At 37.6% G+C, this 21,635-nt stretch overlaps 1 protein-coding gene across 2 annotated transcripts; it reads right to left on the minus strand.

Moving 5' to 3' along the window:
- Positions 1-304: 304 nt before the first annotated feature.
- Positions 305-6,122, minus strand: LOC112168994 (calcium-transporting ATPase 1). 2 transcript variants are annotated; one of them, XM_024305933.2, is made up of 8 exons: positions 5,782-6,119; positions 5,472-5,695; positions 4,778-4,832; positions 2,709-4,654; positions 2,329-2,487; positions 1,633-1,804; positions 1,232-1,530; positions 305-878 (listed from the first exon to the last, which is right to left on the minus strand). In XM_024305933.2, exons 2-8 carry the CDS (start codon positions 5,643-5,645, stop codon positions 639-641), a joined length of 3,045 nt encoding a protein of 1,014 aa, XP_024161701.1. In that variant the 5' UTR covers positions 5,646-5,695; positions 5,782-6,119; the 3' UTR covers positions 305-638. The 2 variants fall into 2 exon arrangements, with proteins under 2 accessions (XP_024161701.1, XP_024161699.1); XM_024305931.2 differs by having other exon boundaries at positions 2,709-4,832; positions 5,782-6,122.
- Between the last annotated feature and the right edge of the window lie 15,513 nt (positions 6,123-21,635).

Consider the following 21,635-nt stretch of genomic DNA (forward strand, 5'->3'; position numbering starts at 1 on the left):
TTTTGGCTAAGTTTTATTTATTTAATCAGTGTGCTCAAGAATTGAATACTTCAGTATTCCATTCACAATAAAATGTGTCAACCATGATTGACTAGGTGCCATCGCACGTTAATCATGATTGACTAGGTGCTCAAGAATTGAATACTTCAGTATTCCATTCATGCATATCCTACTTAACTACGTGCGACTCACTTTGAAAGGCCTTGAGGTCATCATCTCAAAAAAAAAAAAAAAAATACTACCGGTCTGGCCCAACATTTTGGTGATGTATTACGACAAGGCGGTACATCTTTACAACCAGAAATTCAAGCAAAAATTGTTTAAATTACAAGCACTTGCAAGAGCTTCACTTCACGAAAGAATGAAAGATCAAACAAAATATTGAAAGTGTGTCTACAGAAATATCCTTGTAGAAGTTCCGCCAGTTAGAAGTTAGGATAGCTATGAAATGTACTGCAGATTAATGTTTACAAAAATTGGCACCATCCTTTTAGAAGTGAGGATATAGCTTCCAGATTTTTTACACGACAAGACTGATCTTTGAAATGATGCCACAAAATCTGAACCATGTAATGGGGTAACCTTCGTCCACAGATCAGTATCAAAGTACCTATTCAGTTTTGATTGATCCAGTTTCATCACATAGGAATAAATTTCAAAGCTGCTGAAATAGGCATGCCCAGGAACCCGAGTGTAACACTGACAAACCACTGCTGCCAAGTGAGAGGAGATGTGCTTGCAAATGTACCCAGGAACTCGATGATTATAACTTGGAAGATTATAGTGCAGGAGAGAACAGTCACAAACACATAATTCTGCAGTATGCCTTTGAAGACATTGATCTTCTCCATTTCTCTAGAACTGATCTCATTGAAAGCCTGAAAGAAGACAACAGTTATCCCATGCAAAAGTTACTGTATAGGAACAGAGTAGGAACTAAATATCATTAACTCTGTTTTCTTTTCTCCATATTTGCAACATATTCACCATTATCTCTAATGGATGTGGTGTCAATAGCGTGATTACCGTAACACAACTAGTCAGACTACGTATTTGGAAAATGACAGGAGCAATAATAAACTATCACATGCATGCATGCCCTAAAGCTTGAGATGAGTAGTCATTTCCTGAATTTGAATTCTACTGTTACCAATACTCCAATCAATCAAGAAATACAGTATTAACTGTATTATTGAGTCAAATTTTGTGATATAAAATTATGAATAATTACCTGACAGAAGACAAATGAGTTGAAAATCAGGGTGTTTAAGATCAAATCTGAATCTGGGCCAACAAGCTGAAAAGCTTCTTTTCCTCTAGTCAGCAGATACCATATTACCACAAACTGATACAGCGACTGCCCCAAGATATTTCTCCACATCACATTAGTAATGAAGTTTCCTGTCCTGCCAACTGGTGTTCTCTTCATCAAATCATCATTAGGGGGCTCAGTGGCTAATGCAAGGGCTCCTAGAGTGTCCATGATCATGTTAACCCAGAGAAGCTGAACAGCAGTAAGGGGAGCGCTTCCTAGGAGCATTATAAATCCAAAACAAAAGTCAAGACATCAAAGGATTGGCATGATAAAGAATAAAAAGCATCCAAGAAATGAACATGCTGCAATCTGCTTACCAGTTAAACATGCTGAAGAGAAGTTGACTACAAGAGCAACCACATTAACTGTTAGCTGGAACTGAACAAATTTCTGTATGTTCAAGTAAACTGAACGCCCCCATTTAGCCACGGTCACAATTGTAGAGAAGTTATCATCCAGAATTATTACATCAGCACTCTCTTTAGCCACCTGATACATTTAGAACATGCTCAATCACATATATCTAAAAATAGTGAACCTGGGACTCCACTGCTATAAAAAAAAATATATATATATATATATATATAATAATAATAATAATAATAATAATAATAATAATAATAATAATAATAAAATCACTGCTGTGGGGGAAGGATACACTTCTTTGTATCATTCGTATCAAATACAATATTATTTACATTTAGCACCATCATTTTGCAGTGATTCTGCATTCTTCTGATATGAAAATTTAGTTCGCTCTAATTTTGTCAAAACTATAGTTTCCAATGAAATCCTATCTGAACAGAATGTTGGAACTTGTAACACAAAAAAATACTTCTGTGGGCAAAGAAATTTAAGTGATTGAATGTTTTCAAAAGAAGTATTGAAGAAATAAATAAGCTGGTTGTCTCTTTTAAGTGGTCGTAAAAAATGTGCAGCTTTTTGTTACTAGAGAGAGAAACAAAGGAGGGTCTTTTCCCTGACACAACAAGGCACAGCATATTGGTATATACCTCAGTTCCAGCAATTCCCATTGCAAGTCCTATATCAGCTTCATGAAGTGCTGGAGCATCATTTGTACCATCACCTGTCACTGCAACAACTTCTCCAAAAGTGGTTCTCAAGTGTTTTACAAGGGTATGCTTATCCATTGGCGAAGATCGAGCCATTACCTGCTCATACAATGATATCAAACTGTGGTCGGCAAAAGAATCACTTCTCACCAACCAAGAAGTAAACCAACTTCAATGATTGATAGATGTCTTTCTAAAGACTCAGTTTGAGCCACAAGTAAAGAAATATATACTCTTCATTCATCTTGTTATTTATATGAAAAGTGTAAATACCTTCACATAAAGACATATTGGCTAGTAAGAAAGATGAGAGAATGTACCTGAAGTTTTGGAATAATTTTTTGTAATTCCTCCTCACTCTTTTCACGAAATTCTGGGCCTTCAATTGCTAAACCTCCATCAGTCAAAATTCCACATTCTCTTGCAATTGCTTTTGCAGTGTTTATGTTATCACCAGTAACCATTCGGACAGTAATACCAGCAGACCTACAAATCTCAACAGACTCCTTGACACCGGGACGAACTGGATCCTTAATACCCACAATTCCTATACATGTATATCCATCGACAGGAATAGGACTCTCAGCAGAGAACTCACTTCCAATGTCCATGTATGCCAGGCATAGAGTTCTAAGGGCTTCACTAGCAAACTGTTCTATGATACCATTCAAACGATTGATGGAAGCTATATCAAGCGGAATTACCTCCCCATTTGGACCCATCCATTTGTCACATGCAGCTAAAATTATCTCAGAAGCACCTTTACAATGCACTCGGAAGCCACCTTCAGGAAGCTGTAGAACAACAGCCATCCGCTTCTTCACAGAATTGAAGGGCTCAACTTTCACAAGTTTTGATGTTTGTCGTTCTGCCTTGAAATCTCCACCTAGTGACATCCCAAATCCCAAAACAGCAGCGTCAGTGGGTGTTCCCAGTATCTCAATCCTGTCATCTTTGTTTTTAACAATGTCTCCTCCAGTATTGTTAAATATGCACTGAAGTAGAACTTTCAAAGTAGCATCAGGTATTTCAGAGCAGAGGTCAGATGATTTCGCCGAGCTAGCCACGTCTTTGATTTTCAAACAAATGCAAGTTTTTACAACCGTCATTCGGTTAGTTGTTAGTGTTCCAGTCTTGTCACTACAGATAGTTGTGGCAGATCCCATTGTCTCACAAGCAGCCAAATGTCGGACAAGTGCCTTATCGTTCATCATCTTCTTCATGGCAAAAGCAAGGCTTAATGTTACAGCCAAAGGCAAACCTTCAGGAACGGCAACAACTACAATTGTAACAGCTATAGCGAAAAATTCCAAAATTACCAATGCATCATCTCCGGACCATACTAATCCTTCTTGAAGCTTGCGGCTGAACAATCCTTGAACTAATACAGCAAATGTCACTACTGCAAAAAACAGGCCTATTTTACCAATGATAGTTGCCACACCGTTTAGTTTCACCTGCAAGGGGGTTTCATCATCTCCACCTTCAGTAAGAGTAGCCATCAATTTACCCCACTGGGTTCTCATTCCAACAGTAGTCACAAGCATCTTGCAGGATCCATCTTGAACTTTAGTTCCAGAGAGGAGAAAAGGATTTACATCATTAATATTAACCGGTTCACTCTCTCCAGTTAAGCTGGATTCATTTATCAGCATAGAAAAGCCAGAAACGAAAAGTCCATCAGCTGGGACCAGATCTCCAATATTGAGATGAACAATGTCACCAGGAAGTAAATCATATATTGACAACTTCTGTCTGAATCCATTTCTAGTAACATGAACTGTAATCTTTTTCTTCTCCTTGTCCAAGTCCTTGAACTGCAGAGACTGCTTATAATCGCTAGTAGCAGTCACAAATACAACAAGCAAAATGCTCGCAACAATTCCAAGTCCATCATGGGCACCCCTTGGCCATCCTTCTGTCATTATCCCAACAAGCAGAGAGACAAAGGCACAAACTCCAAGTATCATGAGGGTGGTGTCTTGAAGGGCTTCCCATACAAATAGTAAAAATCCACGAGATGGGCTCTCAGTGAACTTATTAACTCCATAAGTTTCCTTTCTTGCATTGATCAATTGCTCAGAGGTTGAAATGCCATCGACAATTGATGTTCCAAGCTTGCCTACTAGACCCATAACACCATCATGCATTTTGAGCTTCTTCACATCACGACCTTCAACAATGGATGCCAACTCATCAGCACAAATTTGAAAACCTGCAGCTTTGACTTCCTCAGGTACAGTGTAATCACTGAAAAATTTTAGTCCTGCACACAGAGAAGGTTGGATCAAATTTGAAAAACATATAAAAAGATGAATAAAACAGAACTGTGCTGTTTTTTGTTTTATAAACATAACCAACTTTAAACCAAGTTGATGAAGATTCTTACCTTGGATGAACTGAAGTGCAGCTTGCGAAACCAAGATTGCAAGTCTAAACTTCTCCTATTATTTCAACCGAAGAAAAAGGAATGGTGATAAAAACAAATCAGTTTATTATATGAGAGTAACAAAATTAATATTTTTTTCGTGGCAGTAAGTAGCATTATCAATACATAAAATATGGTAGGATTGCCATTTCTATTCATCCAAGATAATGCTCGAGTGAAAAAGCGCATCTGTCCATGTTTATTTCATGATAAAGAAGCTCCAGTTCAAGACAAAATCGAACTTATGTTCATAAACATGCAGCGTAAACTCAATTACTGCAGTCCAATTTGCTGAAACTGAGTTGGAAAGTAATAATATTGCCAAAATAACTGTGAATAGCATCCAGCTAGAGCTCATCATCTTGAATTTCATATAACACCAGCAAGGTGATCATGTAATATATGTACCCTGGCTTAGTCGAAGTATCACTCCTTCACATCAAAATACATGCTCAAGATCAGCCACAACTTTCCATTAAAATTATCAACAACCAAAACATGTAAATCTACGGCCGAACAGAGAAGGAAACCTAAAGAACGAGATAGATCGATCGATCTATTCCAGCATAGTGACTATGCTACGGATCCAAAAGCAACTGAATATTTAGAAACTGTAAGGAATCCACAAGATGAAACTAAAGGCGAAAATAGAAACCTGATTAGAGCGTCGAAGAGTCTGGGCCTCGGAACGCTTCTCGAGATTAGCAGTGAATCGAAACCTCCGTTTCTTATTCTTGACAACCCAGCAGAGCTTCCTCCATCTCTGGAGCGCCTCATCCGATGAGTTCTTCGCCTTCAAATCAAAGTTCTCGTTCAAATAGTTCTCCATCTCCTTCTTCTTCACCCAAACCTAAACTCTCCGGCTCTCTTCTATCAACACTATTTATATTTCATTCCACACACACACAAAGGCAGTAATAAGTACGCCACAAGAAAAAATCAAAGGCCACAAAAACATGTACTACCTTTGAATCAAATTCCAGGATTCCGTCTGTGATGTGATTTAATATTCCGCTGTACGAAAGTGGAAGACGGCCTTTGAGTCTTGTCAAATTTACGGGCAGAAAACGACCGGAATTGACCTTTGAAAACCACACTAGGTCCTCCAATCCTCTCTTCTTCTTCGTTACTTCCTATGGTAAAATGGTTAAAGCTAAGAACGGAGACTTTCAGAGAATGAGCGTTGACTTCAGCTCCCTTACTTCGATCGGAAATCGAAACGCTTCAACGACCATTTACATGGAGTGCGGTAGTTGGTTAAAGCGCGTGAAGGAAGCGAGTTTTTTTTTTTTTTTAAATAAGATAGCCGCGTGAAGTTTGTAACGAGATTCGCGATTAGGGCATGTGGGGTTCGGCAACGGGGATGGAAATAGAAAGAATATGGGCCTCATTTACTTTTTCAGGATTATGCTATCGACCCCATTTAATATGGCTTTGTCGTTTTACACCGTAGAATCGTGACAGACCAATTGAACAAATGAGAAAAAAGGGAAAGTTCTTGTTTTTTTTTTTTTGAAACGAGGCAAAGTCCTTCTTATGTTTAGTACCGGCTGTATGTCTGCAATAATTCCCGACCATTTTTTAGTATGGCGACGTGAGCTTTGTCCCGATATGCACATTTTGTGTGTTGGAAAGTATATCTTGACATTCAATTAGATTGATAGTCTATCTTGGCATATAATTAGGATTGATCTGTTAGAATAATCTGTATCAATTTGTATTCAATTGTAATTGTATAGTCGTCATTCCTTTTGGGTCTCCTGACTTGTTGGAGAACCAAGTAGATATTTTGTATATATTTCATACGAATGAATACAATCAATCATTCTGCCTCAATATATTTTATTATATGGTATCAGAGCAGGTTTAAGTCCTAATTCTTCTCTTCTTTTGCGTTGCAACCAAATTCCTTTATTTTCATGTTTTCACCAATTCCATGACTGAAGACTCAATCATATTTTCAGGCAGCTCTCATGCTGATGATTCCAGCAATCCCTTGTTTCTTCATCACTCAGACCTTCCTGGTCTGCTTCTTGTTTCAAAAAGGCTGAATGGTGATAACTATCACTCTTAGTGTCGTGCCATGAGAATTTCTCTGAGTGCCAAGAATAAGACAGGTTTCATTACTGGCAGGATCAAGGAACATGATGAAGCATCGAAGCCCGATGAGCATGCTCTTTGGCAGCGTTGTAATGACATTGTACTCTCTTGGATTCTCAACTCCATTGAACCAGAGCTAGCCGATTCCATCCTTTCATGCAATACTCCTCGTGCTATTTGGGAAGATCTTCGTGAATGGTTCTCTTTAGGGAATGCTCCTCGCATTTTTTAGATTCAGCGAAATATTTACAAAATTGAACAGGGTTCAATGTCTGTTACTGTGTATTACACCAAACTGAAGGGGCTACGGGACGAGCTAGCATCCTTCAACTCCTCTGTGACCTGCACTTGTGGAGCTCAAAATGACCGCACTAAATTGATGCAATTTCTCATGGGACTAAATGAGTCTTATTCAGGTACACGTGGTCAGAATTTATTGATGAACCCCTTACCATCTATTCGTCAGGCCTATGCATCTGTTGCTCAAGAAGAAAAACAACGGGAATTGGGATCTTCCATCTCCATCCCGTCAAACACAGCGGCTATGGCTGTGCGTGGCAATTTCAACAGGAACCAATCCAACAAACCTCGCAATAAGGAGCCTTTTCAGTGTACCTATTATGGTGATTTATACCACAGGGAAGCAACATGCTACAAGAAAATTGGGTACCCTCCTGGTCATCCCAAGAACAAAACCCGAGATCAACGTCAAGGCAACCAAAATTCAGCATCTGGTAGTAATCCTTCTGCAAATATTGTGGACTCTAACCCACTTTTCAGGAACTCCAGTCCTCTCTACCAAATTTGACCGAGGACCAATACACTCAAATACTCAGTGCCTTGGCTCCTAAGCCTGCGGTTCCACAAGCCAATGCAACCTCTGCTTCAGCTTCTGAATATGCATCAGGTTTGTTGTCGGTTTATCCCAACAGTTGGATAATTGATAGCGAAGCAACCCACCATATTACTTCTTCTCCTAAATCATTGATGAATATTGACAATCATCCTTCTTTGGCACCAATTTCTTTACCTAGTGGAGACAAACCCGGCATCACTATGACTGGCTTAATTCACCTTAATAATTCTTTTCAATTAAACAATGTTTTATGTGTGCCATGTTTTAGAGTTGATCTTATGTATGCTGGAAAAACAACCAATGACTTACATCGTTTCGTGACATTTTTTCCCACTTGGTGTATTTTACAGGACTTGGCTACGAGGATGATGATTGGTGTGGGTAAGTGACTTGGTGACCTCTATTACCTTGTGGCGTTGGCTTCTACTCCTCCTTCTTTCCACTTCGCTTGCAATTTGATTGTTTCCTCCAACCTCTGGCATCGCTGCTTAGGTCACCCATCTGCTGCTCGTTTAAAGTTTTTGGCCAATAATTTGTTGCATTTTTCTTTTGATTCCAGTAATAAATGTAATGTTTGTCCATTAGCGAGACAAACTCGTCAACCTTTCCCTCCTAGTTCCATTTCAACTTCTAAATGTTTTTCCCTTATTCATTGTGACATTTGGGGTCGTTTTAAAACCCCTTCTTTATCTGGTGCTTATTATTTTTAAACTATTGTAGATGATTTTTCCCGCTTTACATGGGTATTTTTAATGCGTCACAAAAGTGAAACGCAAACAATATTGCGCCACTTCTTATATGTTGGTACTCAATTCAACACCAAAGTCCAACAATTTTGATCCGATAATGGCCCTGAATTTCTTTCCCTACAAAATTTTTTTCTTGAACAAGGCTTCATTTTTCAACACTCTTATGTTTACACACCTGTTGATATCCAAAAAATCAATATTCATGCCCAATAGTTGTTTGAGGCTCAAATACAAATATAAATGAGCAAAACTACAAACTATGGGCTTTAATAGCTTAAAGCCCATTATGCTAGAAAGAACTCTTGATCTTGCAATTCATTCTCGATTCTGCCTTATTAAGTGTCATGCCACACACGTGGACCCAAGCCACAATCATGCTCTTGGGGCTTACAAGATTGGGTGTGGTGTGGAAGGTAACAGAAGTACATGAGGCCCATTCTTAATTTTCGATTGTCGGCGGTTTTGGACTTGGGACCAAAATCCAGGCCCGACAATCTAAATCATTACATAGACATGCAAAGATGAGAGAATCCAAACCCATAAGCTTAAACACAATTATCTACCAATAGTCTTTCCAACAACATGAACATCAATACTTCTTTTACCCCGCAGTAACTCATCCTCCTCAACGTCAAATTCAAAGCCTCAATCAAATTTCTTCTTTTATTTATTCTTAGTTCTAGCTTACTACAAGTTATTCCAGAAGTAACATGCAACTCTTCCCAATGAGATATATCACCTTTTTTGACTTCTTTATTAATTCAACTTAGACTATAACTACAACACCTATTCCCTAGAAGTTTGCTACTCCAATTCCATATTTCACGCAAAATAGTACAACAGATAGCTCCCCCTTAGTCATTTAGTTATTGCCTTGTTCTCCATATTTGACTTTAACATCATAGTTCTCTTTTAAAGTCCATTAGTTTCATCCGATGAACCTGGATCTTAACCTTACCTCTTCTAGCCTATAAATTAAGGCTTTTGGTTGCTGTAAGGGAGGGAGGAGACAATCTCCAAGTAGATCATGCAAGCTCCAAGCAATACACCCCACAAGCAAACCTCAAGCAACAATTCAAGCATTCTTAGCCTCCAACCCAAAACCAATTCATCAAAGCCTTACACGACCTTTAAACCCATAAGCCATCCCTAAAAATTTGTTCCTTCATTCACTGCAGTAGATGATACGTAGTAAACCTCTCACCGCAGTAAAGCTCTCATCTTCTGCAACTCATGTGCTTCCAGCTCCCACGCTACATGCCTTTTTGCAAGCCATTTTATATATTTCTAGTTCATCCATCAAAGCTATATGAAGTTTCCACCTCACCATCACTAGAAGCATGTCACCGCAACAGGCCAACCTTACTGAGGGGAATAAGGAAAGACGCTACAAATCTTCTTGAAGCTTTGGACCCAGTACCTGAACTCAGAAGGGGTAAACAGAGGAGATGCAACCTAATCAAGCAATCCTAGCAGTCTCTGTATAAATCCACCCCAACAACACCTCAACAAAATGGTGTTGTCGAACGAAAACATCGACATATTCTTGCAACAGCTCGAGCTCTTCGTTTTCAATCCCATCTACCTATTGAGTTTTTGGGAGAATATGTTCTCACTGCCGTTTACACAATTAACCGTCTTCCAACTTTGTTACTCAATAAGAAATCACCCTTTGAAATTCTTAATAAGCCTCCTGATTATTCTCGTATGCGGGTTTTTGCTTGTGTCGCCTATGCAACTTCTGTCAACCCATCTTCAAAATTTGCCCATCATGCTATCAAATGTATTTTTCTTGGTTATCTCATGGGTCAAAAGGCATACAAACTATACAATATTGAAACCAAGAAAATATTCACTAATCGGGATGTTGTATTTTTAGAGGACACCTTTTATTACTCACCACACCCAACTTCAACCCCAAAACCCACTACTACGGCCCAACCCATTCTTCTTCCTCTCTTACCCGATATTCAGTAACGCCCAAGTCCAGAAACACCTCCTCCTCCTTCGACTAACACATATGAAATTATCTAATCCCCAAGAGCGACTCCGTCCTCTCTTCCATCTGAACTCAATTCCTCACACACAGCGCCTCCACCACCTTCTCCATCTGACCTCATCCTTTCTTCTCTGATCCCTTCTCTAGACCGCTCTCACAATCCTCCGCCATATCCACCCATCGTCGCGATCGACCAGCAGGCAGCATGCAGCAGGTCATTCCCGTTGACCAGCAGCTCGTTCCCATCGATCCCATTCCTCTCCGTCGTTCCCAACGTACTAGAGAAGCCAACGTCCGCCACAAGAACTATGTTTGCTCGCAGGTGATTCTGCCTCCATACCAACCTTCATCAGCCTCGCCTAGTCCTACACCAGGTACGAGATATCCCCTTTGTCACTATTTATCATATCATCGTTATTCGCCTTCACGTCTCAATTATGTTGCTAATGTGAGTCGGGATGAGGAACCGACATCTTATGATATTGCTGCAGCCGATCCCGAATGGCAAGAAGCTAATTCTGAGTTTCAAGCCCTTATTGACAATCAGACATGGAGTCTTGTTCCTTTACCCCCTGGCAAACGCCCCATCAGTTGTAAATGGGTCTATCGGATTAAGCGTAAGGCTGATGGTTCTGTCGAGCGCTATAGGGCTCGTGATGGAATTCCTGCAAGTATACAGGGTGGATGTAATATAGTGTATGGAAGAAGAGGGGTTGTCGTTCCCACGAGGATATTAGTTCAACTCACAATATGAAAACCTAAGTTAACTAAACTAACAAACACACAAAACAAGAAACACAAATCTATTAAAACAAACAATGACTCAAACTAGGACTTATGATTTTCACGGTTTTGTTAGAGTTTATGATAATGGGAAAATTATTCGAAAACAGAAACTTAAAAAGTAAATCTAAATAAATTGAAATTGAGAAGAGTTTATAATGATTAAAGGTAAGAATATGATGATGATGAGCCTAGGGTGTCGGAATCAACCACAAGCAATCTTATCTACGTTTTGAACCGACCAATGGATTCTTTCGTTTCTCCAGATGATAATTCCAGTATCTAAGTCCTTCTCAGGTACTCTAGACCATAGTTTTCCTTAAGTACATGATTCTCTCCCTCTCGGGTAAATGTCTAATATGCAGGACTCATTATGTTTTAGAAAACAAGGAAATCAAGCAAATCAATATTCTTTCTCAAGTAATAATGTAATTTACAATTCTTAATCACATGAAGCTAATATGAATTATATTGCAGTTATGCCTCAAATTCATCTTCTGATAACTAGATGCAAAGCCCTAAAGGTCGTGAATCAATAGAATTTAACATAAGCAACAATTCAAGTAGAGATTAAGAATTCATCTAAAAAGAAACTAATAATCCATCAATTGGATATCAAAACATGTAAACAATCATGCTAGGGTCTCATCCTAGCAGTAGAAAAGGAGTTTAGCTACTCATGTTCAAAGAAAACATAATAGAAAATCTTAAAAACATAAAAGAACTTGTTAAACAGAGATGGAAGGTGAACACGTGATGGCAGCAGCTTTTTTTGATGAAAATCTGATATGAATGGTCGTTCTCCATCTTGACACATTCTTCTTTTATAAGATGCAACTTTTCCTCCTTGCTTTAGGCCTATGAAACTCCTTAATTAGTTATCACAAAAGAAAGGTGATGTGGCACTCTAAAATTCCAAGGAAACATATTTTGGGCACTCAAACGGTCCATAATGCTAGATCAATCTTCCCAGAATTTTGCTAAGTCATTCAGGCCTTGAAAACTCGAGCCCTTGGAAACACATCACAGATTCGCATATTGACTGAACTGCTTGTATTTAAACTGCCATATCTCCCTCTAGAAATATCGAAATCATGAATACCGTAAAATTCTCCAGAAACTAGACATTCAGGGCTTTCCGTGCATATAAGGCTCGTTTTCTGGTTGTGTCTGGATCAGTACAGTTTAATCCTCAAAGTTAGCCATTTTGCAGAGGCTGCTTCAGTTTTTAGGATTGCAAAGCACCTTCAATCCTTTCCTCTCTTTTTCCTTCTTTTTCTCTTCCTTGCTCTTCATACCTATAAACACACTAAACTAAGTAAATGAACCATAAACAAGGAGAACTAAACATAAATATGAAGATTAAGAGGCATAACAAATTAGGAAAATATGAGCACATCAGCTCGCCTTGTTGCTCGGGGCTTTACTCAGGCTGCAGGTATCCATTATCATGATACTTTTTCTCCTACTACAAAAATGATAATTGTCCACTGTCTTCTTGTTGTTGCTACTAGTCAGAATTGGTCTTCACACCAATTAGATGTTAATTATGCTTTCCTAAATGGTGATTTGTTGGAAGAAATTTATGTCTCCTCCTCCTGGTCTTCAGCAACAGGGGGAGAACCTTGTGTGTCGCCTCCACAAGTCGTTATACGGATTGAAACAGGCCTCTCGTAAATGGTTTTCTAAGTTCACAGAGGCCATTCTTGCTGCTGGTTTTTCTCAGTCCAAAGCCGATTATTCTTTATTTGTCCACAAGAATGGTACATCCCTCAATATTTTGTTGATCTATATGGACGAAATTCTTATCATAGGGAACAATATGAAGTCTATTAATGCCCTGAAGCAGTTCATTCATACTCGTTTTCGTATCAAGGACCTAGGTGATCTTAAATTTTTACTAGGCATTGAAATAGCTTGTTCCAAGAAAGGGATTTACATATCTCAACGTAAATATGCCTTGGAGATTATCAAAGATAGTGGCTACTTGGGTGCTAAGCCAATTGAGTTCCCTATGGAGGAAACGAAGCTTTCAAATAAAGGATAGCCACTCAAAGATCCTGCTGCATATAGGCGTTTAGTTGGTCAACATATATATCTTACAATTACCAGACCTTACATCACATACTCTGTTCATATTCTTAGTAGATTCATGCATGAGCCACGTCAACCTCACATGGCTGCTGCAATTCGAGTTGTCAGATATTTGAAGTCTTCTCCCGGCCAAGGCTTGCTTTTACGTTCTAATAATAATCTGAACTTAAGAGCATTTTGTGATTCTAATTAGGCGGGTTATCCTATCACTCGTCGATCTACTACTGGCTATTGTGTGTTCTTGGGAGATTCTCTTATCTCATGGCGTACCAAGAGACAAAAGACTGTATCATTATCAAGCGCAGAAGCTGAATATAGAGCTATGGCAGGTACATGTTGTGAGCTTACTTGGTTGCGATACTTATTAGCTTATTTACATATGCCTATTTCAAGTCCTGCTATTTTACATTGTGATAATCAAGTAGCCTTGCATATTGCTGCGAATCCTGTATTTCATGAAAGAACACGACATATTGAAATGGATTGCCATTTCATTTGGGATAAAATTTTACAAGGTGAAGTTGTCACTCGACATGTGATTTCTTCACAACAATTGGCGGATGTGTTCACCAAGGCTTTGGGGAAAGAGAAGTTTAAATCACTGATGTGCAAGTTGGGAGTTCTTGACATTCACTCTCCAACTTGAGGGGGAGTGTTGGAAAGTATATCTTGACATTCAATTAGATTGATAGTCTATCTTGACATATAATTAGGATTGATATGTTAGAATAATTTGTATTCAATTGTAACTGTATAGTTGTCATTCCTTTTTGGTCTCTTGACTTGTTGGAGAACCAAGGAGATATTCTGTATATATTTCATACGAATGAATACAATCAATCATTCTGCCTTAATATCTTTTCTTATACTGTGTGCCTTGTCTGGTCTAGCGGGGCGGCGGGCTATTTGCTTGATCAAATGGATGCAACCCCCTAGTGGCAGAATGAATTTGAATATTGCCGGATTTATTTTCGTGCAGCAACATAGTTGGAAAGCTGTGCTATTTGTAAAGATGTTTCTTCATTATATAGTTATTTTTTCGGTATGTCACCGCTATTTCAAAGTAAATAGAGTAACCATTCGTGCACTCTTTGCTAATTGGTGCTTGTTAAAATTCATAGTTTTAAGGGAGACTCCTGATATTATTTCAGGATATTCTCCGTATGCTTATTGTAATATGGGGTTCAGACTCTATGTCCCCCTCCCTTTATATTCTGTAATTTCATTAATCATAGCTTGAAGGCAGCCGCACCAGTCCCTTTTTCAAAAAGAAAAAAAAAAAGGAAAGTACATGTCATCGTTCTTATTTAAAATTCAAATTTAAGAAATTTGAAGATGAAGTCATTGTGTAATATTAATTTATGTAGAATGATTTGTTGGACAAGCTTGTTGGTCTGACAGTTGGATTGAAGTCCGTGTTCAATGTAAGAGCTTATTATAAAATTGTTTAGCTCATATATCGGTACGGCAAAATATTCTCTCAAATCACAATAAAGTATGCATTTTTTAAAAAAAATCAATCTAGTTAACTAAATAAAATTTGAATATTTGTGACGAATAATGTAGGCTACAGTTGAATTATTACTAGTAACACGTTTTTGTTGTATCAGTCTTAAAGTTTTAAAAGTAAAGGAAAGAAATCTAGTATGTAAACCAAGAACAAAAGTGCCAGACATTTTGGACAATTCCTCTCGACCCATTCCGTCTTCAAAGACATCGTTCGGCACGCCACACTGTCTTCATTATTTCTAGGGTCCAACAGACCAACACCTTCTTCTTCTTCTTGTTCTTCTTCTTTTGTTTGGTCTGAAACGTCCGCTGGTTTAGAATGACATAAATGCTATAAACATCTTTCAAGTTCTAAATATTTTAGTACTAATTTTCAAAGACTCAAAAGCAGAAGAATCATGAAGACTAATTTTCTAAGCCGGCTTTAGGATAGTGGCAACCAAATTGGTGAGGAAATCGTGAGTCATTGGGCAATGTATAAAAATAAAGCTGATTGGGTGGTCCTTCGTGCTTTTTTGGTAGTTGACGTGCAGGCTTTTTTGGTAGTTGACGTGCAGGCATGTGCCTGCAAATTTTAAAAAAAATTGCTATATCTTACACCTTAACAGGCCGAACAGGGAAGACTCCAAAGAGATCGTGTGTGACCATCTTTCTCGGCTAATTCAGCTATCTTCGGTGGATTTGCAAGATCCGGGCTTGTTTGCTCCTTTAGTTTGGGCTTAGGTATGGGCTCAATTCTTGGGCCCTGCCCTAGCAGTCTTTTTCTTCTCTCTTTTTTTTTTTTTTTTTTTTGTTTTTAAAGTTGTTTGCGAGTAATAAGTCTCTACACTTGTTGTATAGGGCTAATAAGCTCTATATCTGTGTTTGCACTCAAAGAGCCTTGTATGCTTTATGTAGGAGGCAAGTCTTTTGCTTTGTCAAATAATCGCTACTGCCTAGCGGCAGAGTGAAGCTAAGCGTTGTCGGATTTATCTTCTGCGGCAACATAGTATGAAAACTATGAGTTTGGTAATCATGCTACGTTGTAATCGCATTACATATCTAGTTATCTTTCGGTTATGTTACTGCAATGTCAAATCAAATAGAGTAATCTCTATAGCACTCTTTACTACTTGGTGCCTAGTTGAACTTGGTAGAGACTCCCGGTATCATTTCAAGATGTTCTTTATGTGCTTATTAGGGGTTTAGGCTCAATGTCTCTCTTATATTCGGCAGTTTTATTAATCAAGACTTGAAGGCAGCCGTATCAACCCTTTATTTAAAAAAAATAAAATAAAAAAAATAAAAACACTGCAGTAATTTGTTTTCAAGACTAGATTCCATAATCAGTTTGCAAACTGTCAACTAAATTGAGAATTATTTATTAACATTCGATTATTTGAACTATATATGTATTTGTATGATAGTAGTAAAATATACAGATGATGATTAAAATTTTGCAAAGAGTGGCCTGAAAAATAAACGCTTTCCCATATCGGATACATTTCGAAACGAGAAGAAGAATAGGTTCTTGAGGAAATAAAGAAGCCATCAATCTTCAAACTTAGGACACAAATGATTGATTTTATTTTTCTCTATTTTGTTTGCATGACCCCTTCGATGACAGAATCCAACATATTTGGGCCATGACGTAGCTCTGCTCGGATGAGGCCAAGAGGCCCATATCAAAGACAAATGCAATGGATATCATCCAAACTTGGAAGTTCACCCACCCGTTCCTCTTTGAATGAGTTCATAACCTTATTCTTGTCCACTTTTTGTAAATGAAGTTTATTTCCGATATATTGATATATCGATATAGCAAGTAGACAAGTCTAATTTAAAAGTATTTTGAACTTCATGCATTAGTAGACTAGTTTAGCTTGATTTCGAGCTAGTTTAAAGCTTTAATGAGTTAGTCTATGATTGTAGAGAGTTAATCTCCAGGTAACGTATTAATAAGTTAATGCACCATAAAACTTTCTTTTTAAATGAGTACAAATTTAAACAAAATTTTGCAGTACACATGTTGTTTTAGACTACTCATGAGAAAAAGATGCATACTCAGATTTTAGAAAAAATAATTATATAGTTTTAGAATACAAGTTGTTTGTAGTTGATAATTTGATAACTGCACATAGTAAAGTTTTTTTTTTTTTTTTTGGTCAGTCAATTTGGCCAAGTTCTTTAAATATTTAATCATTTTTGTACACTTAAACAGCTATTCGTTGTATATCACATAGTAATCCAAAACTAGCTTACTCAAAAAGCGAGTATTACGATACCAAATCACTAAATACTTAATAGGTCGAACATTTTTTTTTTTTTTTGATAAGTTAATAGGTCGAACATTGAGAGGCAAATGTTGTGGATAAAATGAATCGTCAGCTAAGAGATAACACAGTAATAAGAACAGTAAGCCAGGGACAAAATGGAAACCCCACAATATTATTCTGATTCCTAGGCCATCTAAGAATGTGTGGACGTACATATACTAACAATGCATGCGCGCACTTGCAAATCACATTGATGAAGAATTAGACCCATATATGAGATCTTATGAGTCGATATTGCCAACGTTATACATCACACATATTCATCTTCTTAATTTATAGGTTAAATCACATTGACTTATCGATGGATTAGACAAATCTCATTATGTATTGATAGAAGGACGAAATGAAAGATCCTCACTCAATCATGCAAGTTCTTATGTGGCGGCAGCGAATTAACCCACAAGAACGTACAACAACAATTTTCATGTATAGGATCTGTTTTGTTCAATAATACATGTCAAAAACTTTCTCACACAAGTTTTGTAGGTCGGTACAAAGAATAGACATTGAGTCTATATGTGAGAAAATATTAATCAGTATATAAAGAACGGACTCCAAATATTCCAAATTCTAATGTCAAATATTTTCACTCATAATCTTATAGTTCATTAGACAACTATTATATTATAAGTGCGCGCGAAGTAAGAAGTACTTCTTAATTACATATGCTTCTCATGTCAATTATCTTCTATATTTAAGTAAGCTGGATTCTAAAGATGGTTATATTTTGATGACAATATGCTTATATAGATAACCCCAAATACCATCAAACATCCATGGATGGTAACCAAAACAAGCGCTCAGTCAAGTCATTTTCTTTATGATTCAGTTACTATTAGACGTCTATAAAGATAAAACATTAATTCATGGATGGTAACCAAAACAAGCGCTCATTCAAGTTATTTTCTTTATGATTTAGTTACCATTAGACGTCAATAAATATTATAACGTTCGTACTTTTTAAGTCCTCATGTTCCGTGAAATAGTAAATTTAAGATCAAATTAGAAATTTGCATGATTCATCAAATGTTCCAAAACACATGAAGATAGAAACTACATGGGTCGACGGTGAATTGGTGATCGACGCACTGGCGAGCCACACAATAGTCGACCTAATTAAATTCTTTGCGAGGAAATTGGTTTTGGTCATACCTCATGAGTAGTCAAGTACTACATCGCGTGACATGTTATGTCTCCCTTATCCAAGTCCATCAGATTCATGCGAAATCTGAAAATGCAACCATGTACAAAGTCACCACCAGTCACCACTAAGCTTGGAAAAGCAATATCGGAGTGGGAGGCAAAAGAGTGTACACGCGTGCCTTAGAAAAGGAAATCTCAGACTTCTTTATCATCCATGTTAATTGATGATAAATAGTATTTGTATGGGGTTTGGTTTCTGATTGAAAAGTGGGGAAACTAATTAGGCACATGGAGTGATATCAATGGGCATGGAACAAAGCTCAAAAGTAAATGGATTTATGATACATAGTCTTCAATGATTATGTCCAAAAATGAGTTCAAGTAATTTCCATTCCATGTAAGAATTATCCAAACCAGCCTTTTCCCGACGTGACATGGAATCAATAGAGGACTTGGGTTGGTTTACTTATAAACTCTTTTGGGTTCTACAATGAGCACTCCTTTCTTCTCCTTTATAAACTATGATGGCTTTATTCTAATATTGTGGATATTGCTCATACTATATTATTTTATCCGTTGCATCATCCAATGTAACATGTATTTAAAGTCACTTAGGAATTAGGATAGTGGAAAGTGAAAATAATTTTAAGTGCGACATTATTCCACTATTGAAATATATATTTCTAAACTCTTTGTTTCTACGTGATTTCTTTACTTCGTCATTGGGTAAAGTCAACTTTATAATTTAAGCACTATGAATTCATTATGTTCTGTCATGCTAAAAGTTACTTTTGTAGAAAATCACTTGATGGAATTAAAATTGCACATTATTATATTACATCATTATGAAATATATAGATTAATATGATTACGCAACATATATATAATTCCAATCATAATTAAAAAAATGTATGTAGTGTGTTCACATTTCTAAAAAGTAGTTTTGATAGCATATTATAGGTAAAATCGTAAAATAACCAAATACTAATCGATGATTACGCATATTACCTAAGTTCTTTTTTTTTTTTTTTGGAGAAATACCTAAGCCTCAAGTTGATTGTCAATCGCCCCATAATTAATTAGAGAAAGAACATTAATACGATAAACTTTTTTGCCCACATATAAATACTAAAGAAACTAAGGACTTCATCCATACAACAAGGATAATGCCCTAACTAGCTAGGCCCATCAGCCATGAGTGAAAGCTAGGTATGCCATTATAGGCAGAGATAGATATACAGGAGTCGAGAGAATACGAGGAAGATGCTAATAACAAAAGTAGATGGAGAAATGATAGAACCCCCCAAAAGCCAAGTTGATAAGATCTCATCATGATAATCCTTACTAGACTCCGAGTCACCAAACCAATGTAAACCGTCCAACGAGCTGCCCTGTCCATCTCCACAATACATACATGTATTTCAATACGTAGATACCCTCTTGGATTCTTATCCGTACGTCATTGTTAGGTATGAAAGGGGACCCGGGTCACCCAACCCAATTAACTCTCGGTATTAATCTTTCTAGATGATCGATGATGGCTCTCTCACAGATGCCTTTATCCCATTGATGGAAGTTGGCTAGCCTGATTAATAAAGCTTCAATAGATGTTAGTGGATGCTAATCCACCTGGTTAGGGCAACAGTCATGCATTGCTTCCTTGCTGGTAATTAAAAAGGGCTATGACAGCCTGCTCTGAGAGAAAGAGAGGGTTTTCTTTGGCTTTGGCATGAGCAATCTTTGTCAAACATAGTGAAGTTTTGTGGAAAAATGTTGGAGAATTAGAAAATGAATGGAGAATGTCAAGTTTGTAGCCAATCACAGACCAGAGTTAATGGATGCGGCAACGAGAAAAAAGATTGGACCCTATTTTTGCGGTATATTTTTTGCTCTTTTGGATTGAAGGCTACCCCCCCATTCAGAAATCGAATCTGATTCTTCTCTCTGTACCAAAAATATTTAAAATACTATGCCGGTTTAGCTAATACTGAGTAGCTGGAGATTCTACCTTAACCCATTGTTCATTGCTCTTGGACTACTCTCGTGCCTAGATCTGTTCATTTGAGAATTACTCATCAGACTCATCCACAGAAGGATGGAAACTTATGGTTCTGATTCGGTCGTGTTCGAGGGACGGTAGGGAATAGGGTTAGGAGGTTCGATTCCCCCTAATATAACACCAAAAAGAGAAAATGCAAAAAATAAAAATAAAAATAAAAATAAAAGCTGGGAGAATGTCTACTTCCTGTAGATCCATGATCGACCTGCCTTATCTTATGACAGTACTGCTGGGCGCGCTTGGCATGTTTCATGTGCTTATCTTATGACAGTTGCTAGTGTGCTTCACACAAGTCCATTATTATCGTCATCATGGTTCAAGTACGACAGCTTTCCAGCATTTGTACCTTACCCTAATCAATCATTATGTACGTACGTTCTAGGGCACCCAGTTGTCTGTAGCCAACATCGATGAACCAGCGGTGCCACCAGCGCCACGTCGCCCCTGTTTCGAAACTTCTTCCTATCCATGAACTGGGCTTTTCAGACAATTATAGAAGTACTTCTGGTTCACTCATACTGGACTAATTGAGCTACATCCAAATTATTAAGAATCATTTGCCTGAAAGACTTGGTGTCTTTTGAGTACCGGCCGCAAGAAACACCATCACCACCTGGGATGTCGCCATAAAGCCCTATGAAAACTTATGTATTGCCTCTGCAAGTGGTGGTGTTTTCCGATTTATATCTTGCTCGTAGGACCACAGAGAAAAACTGCATGGTAAGAGATATTAAGTTTTGTCCAAATACAACTAATAAGTAATAACATACCCCAATAGGCCCATATGCCAAAATTCGTTTCACCCCGAAAAATTGACACAAAAAATCTTCATTCAGTATCTTTAACACTAGTAATTGGCATGAAGGTCCTTAAATCCTGGCACTGTGTTTCCCTTATTTCAACAAGCCCTACATGATTGTCCTACTTCAACAACCCCAAAATCTAACGCATTGCTAATATTATTGTAAAAGATAATCCAGAGAGGAAGGAGTATCCTTCAGCTAAGATGACACGGGCCACAGCTTTTAAGGCCACGACGATGAAAAAGATCATACATAGCTTCAAGGACAAGCTTGTCAGAGATGTATAGCTAAGCTCCAAAAATTTCACACTACCTCGAAGTTTCGAGGAGTATTGAAACTCTTAAATAAGAGAGTCAAAAGTCGTTAGATTAATCATTATTTACGATATATATATATATACACACAATAG

The sequence above is a fragment of the Rosa chinensis genome, chromosome 6, assembly GCF_002994745.2.
Source record: "Rosa chinensis cultivar Old Blush chromosome 6, RchiOBHm-V2, whole genome shotgun sequence".
In the NCBI taxonomy this organism is placed as follows: domain Eukaryota; kingdom Viridiplantae; phylum Streptophyta; class Magnoliopsida; order Rosales; family Rosaceae; genus Rosa; species Rosa chinensis.

Bases quoted from the DNA above. Each gene is read 5' to 3' on its own strand.
- LOC112168994 (XM_024305931.2), bottom strand. From the start codon at position 5,645: ATGGAGAACTATTTGAACGAGAACTTTGATTTGAAGGCGAAGAACTCA. The intron at 1,531-1,632 runs GTAAGCAGATTG...TAATGCTCCTAG, and splicing joins CTCTTCAGCATGTTTAACTG to GAAGCGCTCCCCTTACTGCT. The intron at 879-1,231 runs GTAATTATTCAT...GTCTTCTTTCAG, and splicing joins ACTCATTTGTCTTCTGTCAG to GCTTTCAATGAGATCAGTTC.